Raw genomic sequence first — 7,017 nt, 5'->3', positions numbered from 1 at the left:
CAATAGCAAAGAGTTGGAACCAACCCAAATGTCCAACAACGATAGACTGGATTAAGAAATTGTGGTACATATACACCATGGAATACTATGCAGCCACAAAAAATGATGAGTTCATGTCCTTTGTAGGGACATGGATGAAACTGGAAAACATCATTCTCAGTAAACTATCGCAAGGACAAAAAACCAAACACTGCATGTTCTCACTCATAGGTGGGAATTGAACAATGAGAACTCATGGACACAGGAAGGGGAACATCACACTCCGGGACTGTTGTGGGGTTGGGGGAGGGGGAGGGACAGCATTAGGAGATATACCTAATGCTAAATGACGAGTTAATGGGTGCAGGAAATCAACATGGCACATGGATACATATGTAACAAACCTGCACATTGTGCACATGTACCCTAAAACCTAAAGTATAATAAATAAAAAAAATTAAAAAATTAAAAATAAATAAATAAATAAATAAAATTTTTTTTAAGATTTTATTTTTATTGTACACATTTAAGGTATAAAACATGATGTTTTGATATACATATACATAGTTAATTACTATAGTCAAGCCAATTAACATATTCATCATCCCACATAGTTTTCTTGTTTTGGGAAGACCACATGAAATCTACTCTCTTACCGAATTTCCAGTAAACAATACTAATAATGGAGTAACCCAGTGACTTCTGCTCTGCAGTAGCAGTGTGAGGAGCTCTGTGGAGATACTCTTCAACCAAACAACCATCTGGGAACTGTCCTACATGCATACATTTATTTTTAAAACTCTACTAAATCTTGAAAGAACACAGGGTGTCCATGCCATTTGAGCCATAACCCACTCTGTACTTTCTACCTCCCATCTCTGCATGAGGGAAGCTGCACTTGGGGCATGTATAGCCAAGAAGAGGGAAAATCCCTTTTCTCCCACCTCCCTGTCAAGGATTATGATGTCTCTCTAAGAAGAAAAGGCTGCAAGCATCTCTTAACCTCCCTTCCGGGTGATGTTGTAGAGGTTGTATTGCAGGTGTGTGTGACCAAGAGGTACGAGGCTCCGTTCTCCCACCCAACACCACTTGTATTGTAGAGGGTGTACCTCAGGCATTGGAGGTAAAGAATATTGTGACCCCATACCCCCTGGCACAGCTAATTAGTAGGGTAGAGTTTTCAAGTTAGGGAATGCATACCAACAACATCAGAGGCTACTGCTTATGCCCAGAACCATGTTGGTAAAACAAGGCTGTCACCCTGAGAGAAGTGGGCCACTATTTCCAAAAAACTCCACAGAAAAAGCTCACTGATTTTCCAATGGTGAAACCTAGGCTATAAGAACAGAGGGCTCCAAAGTCCTCCCAAAGAAACTGACTATTATCTTGGAACAGAGTGTGAGGAATGTCTAGACTAGTGGTGCTCTTGAAAACAATGGGAATTTTAGTGGTAAACCATGAAGAGGAGGTTGGCAGCTCCATGGCAGAAAATCTAATGATTAAGGAAACTGAACATACCACCAGATAAAGTAGCATGTGAGAATTCCCAGAAACATATTGAGGGTAAATTGTCATGAAAAAGGGAGTTACCCATGACACATTTTAATGCTACCAATTTTGTCATAATAACATGTCAACATATTTAGAACACATGGTATTAATGAAGGAAATACACACACATATCAATGGAAAAAAAAGAAACTTGATGCCTTCGAAAATCTAGCAAACAATAAAGGCAGAATCCTGCATTATCCAAGAAATGTTAGATAAGTCAGTAAATGATATTAAGACAGATTACCAGCAATTCAGGGGAAATACTGGATTTGTATCTTACACATTATCTCAAAGTATGTTTCAGATGGTCAAGAATTTAAATATAAAGATTGAACTATAAAAGTATTCAAAGAACACATGAGTGGAGTTTTGTAGAATGTTGATATGGGAATGACTTTCTGGAGCAAATTGATATTGTTAACCATATGCAAATAAAAAAATTTTGTTGGGAAAAATCTAATATATTGTAATATAAACAATTAGAAATTCAAAAATATGAGTACAATCATGTGATAGGAATAAATGTATTCTATATTATATTTAAAGAACTTTTATAACATAAAAGAAAACAGATGATCCAATAGAAAAATGAGCATGAACCACGTATACATGATTTATGGAAAAAGTAAGTAGATAATAGATGTATGAAAATAAATACAACTTCAACCAAAATTAAATAAATGTTATTTAAAACAAACACACAAGTCATTTTTTTGTTCCTATGGGATGGTCTTTTTACTAATGATTATGGGCAAATTTCATTTGCCAGTAGTCTGTGTCTCAGTTATTGTGAAATGAATAACTTGATCTCTTAAGATCTTTCTTACTATGAGAAAGATTTCAGGGATCTTATCTAAGGTCTCTGCCAGGTGAAGAGTGAATTTGCAATAGAGAAGCAGAAAATTTGTGCAGTGGAATCACTGTAAGTGAGGATGCCAAGGTGATGCAGAAGACGTTGATGCTGGCAGACTTGACATTTTGTGGCATGTCACTTTATTTTTTATTTTTATTTTTACTTTTTTTGAGACACAGTCTCACTCTGTTGCTTAGGCTGGAGTGCAGTGGCGTGATCTCAGCTCACTGCAACCTCCACCTCCCGGGATCAAGCAATTCTCCTGTCTCAGCATCCCAAGTAGTTTGGACTACAGGCGCATGCCACCACGTCCGGCTAATTTTTGTATTTTTAGTAGAGACGGGGTTTCACCATATTGGTTAGGCTGGTCTCAAACTCCTGACCTCAGGTGATCCACCTGCCTCGGTCCCCCAAAGTGCTGGGATTACAGGCATGAGCCACCACGCCCGGCCAGCGTGTCACTTTATAATCACGTTCCTTTCATCTTCATGGTGTCCCCAGATCTATGTTTTTCTTTGATTGCACACCTTGTCTCGGTCATCCCGTTACTCTGATTCCTGCTATTACCTTGCTTTCTGTCTTGGCAAAATGAGTTCATCACAAGTCTTTCTTGAAAGGCTACCGAATCTTCCTTCATTGGTCAACAACAACAGTGTGGCGATTCCTCAAGGATCTAGAACTAGAAATACTATTTGACCCAGCCATCCCACTACTGGGTATATACCCAAAGGATTATAAATCATGCGACTATAAAGACACATGCACACGTATATTTATTGCAGCACTATTCACAATAGCAAAGACTTGGAACCAACCCAAATGTCCATCAGTGGTAGACTGGATTAAGAAAATGTGGCACATATACATCATGGAATACTATGCAGCCATAAAAAAGATGAGTTCGTGTCCTTTGTAGGGACATGGATGAAGCTGAAAACCATCATTCTCAGCAAACTATCAACAAGGACAAAAAAACAAACACTGCATGTTCTCACTCATAGGTGGGAATTGAACAATGAGAACACTTGGACACAGGAAGGGGAACATCACACACCAGGGCCTGTTGTGGGGAGGGGGGAGGGATAGCATTAGGAGATATACCTAATGTAAATGACGAGTTAATGGGTGCAGCACACCAACATGGCACATGTATACATATGTAACAAACCTGCACATTGTGCACATGTACCCTAGAACTTAAAGTATAATAAAAATATATATATATAAAAAATTAAAAGGCTATTAACTTCCAAAAAAAAAAGCTTACCAACAAGAAAAAGCTCAGGACCAAGCAATTCACAGGCAAATTGTGTACCATGTATAAAGAAAAGCTCATATCGCTCTCCTAAGATCTTTCTTACTATGAGAAAGATTTCAGGGGTCTAAGCTAAGGTCTCTGCCAGGCGAAGAGTGAATTTCTCAGACAATTGATCTCCACCCCCAGACTTAGATAACCACTTCTGGAATTCCCTGGTTCATATATATCACCTTTTCCAGAAGAAGGAACCCCCTTTTTCCCCTTTCATTACCCATTCAAATAAAATATTTTAATAGACCAGACCAAGTTTCACACACACAGCACACACACACACACACACACACACACACACACACACCCTACTTGTGGTCAGGGGTCAGGCTTTCATGATTAGCAGTCCCCATTAGACTCACAAGCTGATGGTTCAAAGAGACAACCATTCTTCACAAGAAACAGGGTGCTGTTCAAAGAAGTGGGAAGGCATGCTGGACACACACACTGTAGATGTCCAATGTATACATGATATGTGTTTTCTACTCTTTTCTGATTATTTTCTCCCTACCACTGTGATTTCAAGGGCATCATCCCTCTTCAGACCTAGAATTCCACCTTCCAATTACTTTCTTGATGCATCTGAAAGGCCGTCTCTGAAACAGCAAAGTGCGATAATTAGTCATTATGTATTCAAGGCAAATTTGTCTTACAGAGTTTTTTGCAGGACCAGGGAAGAAGGAAGGAAACGCCCAGTTTGATGCTGGGAGTGGTAAAATGATAAAGTAGATCTGGGTGGGGTTTGTAGCACCAGAGCATAATGGGGAAACACCTTGGTTTTGTAATCAAGACTGGATCTACCAGTGACTTGCTGAATAACCTTCGGTCATTCCTTTCTCTTCTTGGGCCTCACTGTATTTCAAAACATGAAGAATTTCATTGTAATGTTACCTAATAAGTGAGCCAGCACTTCTACTCTGTGAGAAAGTAGGAAAGCTCTTGGGACAATCAGAGATGATGTGATGTAATGTCCATTAGTTCTCCCTGTGAATAATCCTTGGGGAAAGCCCCCAGGTCCCTCCCAGAATGGGGTGGATATTTCCCAGTATAGCTAAGGACATGTCCCTTGATAATACCACAGACCCGCCCCTGGAGCCAGGCCAAGCTGGACTGCATAAAGATTGGTATGGCCTTAGCTCTTAGCCAAACACCTTCTTGACACCATGAGGGCCAGCAGCTTCCTGATCGTGGTGGTGTTCCTCATAGCTGGGATGCTGGTTGTAGAGGCAGCTGTCACAGGAGGTGAGTGAACAGGTGACCTGCTGGGCTGGGTTGGACTAAGGGGAAACCATCTGGGACACCCTGGGCCAGGACAGGGAGCACTTCTGAAGCAGTAGGCAGCACTGGAGCCCAGATTTCAGCTTTCTGTTCTTTGCCATCATATTCAGAAAAAACAGGACTTTGGCCGGTGGACTCCACATGCTTTCCACCTCAGTGACTGAGATATCAGGACTGTTTGTGGAAGTAATGTTGGTGTGTAGCCTTGGCCTCAGATGTCAATACCTGTGAGGAATGTGCAAGAAAATAATGAACTCCAGGATTTGAAGCCTTGGGTGTGGACACAGTCCCCTGTTTCTCTGCCCCATAAAAGCACCAGAGTAATCAGTACTCTAAAAGGAGGTTAAGAAACAACGAGGCTTCAGGAATCATGTTGTTTGAGGACCCCCATTTTATAAGGAGGGAACCAAAACGTAGAAATGAGTGAGCAATTGCCAAGGTAATTCCCAGAGCCAGGATGGGGCTCAAGTCTCCTAGTATGTGGCTCAGGGTTCTTTCCTACTCCAATGCTCTTCCTAAGAAATGACAATGTGTCCTCTTCACTGCTGGGTGTCACCCCAGTCTGACCACTGCTCCTGAGAGACTTGGAGTGGAGGAAGGGGGAAGAAACAAATACTCAAGGGAACTCTGGTCCTGTAGACTCCCCCAAAAAAGGAAGAGGCTTCCAAGAGTGTAGCTCCCCCAGGTGTACCTTCCCTACTCAGGTCATGGTTTGAAGATGCTGCAATAAGCAGTGGATGGACCCAGACCCAGAGGAAAGACATGGCAGCTGAAGCGGGGGATTACTGGGTATAAATGTGGGCTCGTTTCTTCTTTTAACAGTTCCTGTTAAAGGTCAAGACACTGTCAAAGGCCGTGATCCATTCAATGGACAAGATCCTGTTAAAGGACAAGTTTCTGTTAAAGGTCAAGATAGAGTCAAAGGGCAAGGGCCAGTCAAAGGTCCAGTCTCCACTAAGCCTGGCTCTTGCCCCAATATCTTGATCCGGTGCGCCATGTTGAATCCCCCTAACCGCTGCTTGAAAGATACTGACTGCCCAGGAATCAAGAAGTGCTGTGAAGGCTCTTGCGGGATGGCCTGTTTTGTTCCCCAGTGAGGTGAGCACTAGCTGGAGAAAGAGGAGACCCCTGAAGACACAAAAGAAGGCTGAGTGGTGGGGAACCATCCCAGGTTGGTGGGCGGGAGGTTGTGGGAGGTGACAGAAAGACTGGGAGACTGAGGGGTCTGAGAGGCTATAACCAGAGTGCCTAGAAGGATGATCTGTCTTCCTCACTGCCTCTGAGTGCTTTGATGTGCTGACTCTCACCTCTGATTCTCTTCTCTTCCACAGATGGAGCCTGTCCTTGCTGCACCTGTGCCGTCCCCAGAGCTACAGGCCCCATCTGGTCCTAGGTCCCTGCTGCCCTTCCACTTCCCACACTGTCCATTCTTCCTCCCATTCAGGATGCCCAAGCCTGGAGCTGCCTCTCTCATCCACTTTCCAATAAAGAGTTCCTTCTGCTCCACTTGTTTCTGGTTCCTCTGACTTCTGGGCTCCTGGATGCTTTGGGGAAATGGATGGAGAATTGGGACTTCTTCTCTCCAGTGAAGAGGGGCAAGGGTCCCATGGTGAAAGAGAGCAGAGCGGGGGGAGGAAACAGGAGGCCCATTGCTAGGGCTTCATATTACAAATCCAATAATCAGCCCCAGTGCTGCCATCTCCTTTTCACCAGGAAATGGAAATCTGGAAATCTTGCCTTTGGCCAAGGACCAGGAAAAACACAAAACACAAAAAAATAAATAAACGTTACATAAACCATAAGCAGGTCTTTTTTTTCCAATCCACCATCAGTCCTGACCTGGCTACTGTCGGCCTTGCCAGTGTGACCAGCCAACCCTTATGGCTGAACCTACAGCTCCCCGCTTCCTTCTCATTAATGTTTCCCAGGGATCTATATCTTTTCAACATGACACAGAAAGGATAATGTTACAGATGCTGCGAAATTCCTGCTCTTTAGAATTTCACTGGTTTATGCCTGAGATTCCTCCATGATGTAGCATTCC

General features: G+C 42.7%; 1 protein-coding gene across 1 annotated transcript; it reads left to right on the top strand.

The window, feature by feature from the left end:
- The first annotated feature begins 4,017 nt into the window (after nt 1-4,017).
- PI3 (peptidase inhibitor 3) lies at nt 4,018-6,479 on the top strand. The gene is made up of 3 exons (XM_003253623.3): nt 4,018-4,937; nt 5,796-6,071; nt 6,305-6,479. Exons 1-2 carry the CDS (start codon nt 4,859-4,861, stop codon nt 6,068-6,070), a joined length of 354 nt encoding a protein of 117 aa, XP_003253671.1. The 5' UTR covers nt 4,018-4,858; the 3' UTR covers nt 6,071; nt 6,305-6,479.
- Nucleotides 6,480-7,017: the final 538 nt, after the last annotated feature.

Source organism: Nomascus leucogenys, chromosome 13 (assembly GCF_006542625.1).
Source record: "Nomascus leucogenys isolate Asia chromosome 13, Asia_NLE_v1, whole genome shotgun sequence".
Taxonomy (NCBI): Eukaryota; Metazoa; Chordata; class Mammalia; order Primates; family Hylobatidae; genus Nomascus; species Nomascus leucogenys.
This window is presented reverse-complemented; position numbering and strand designations above follow the sequence as displayed.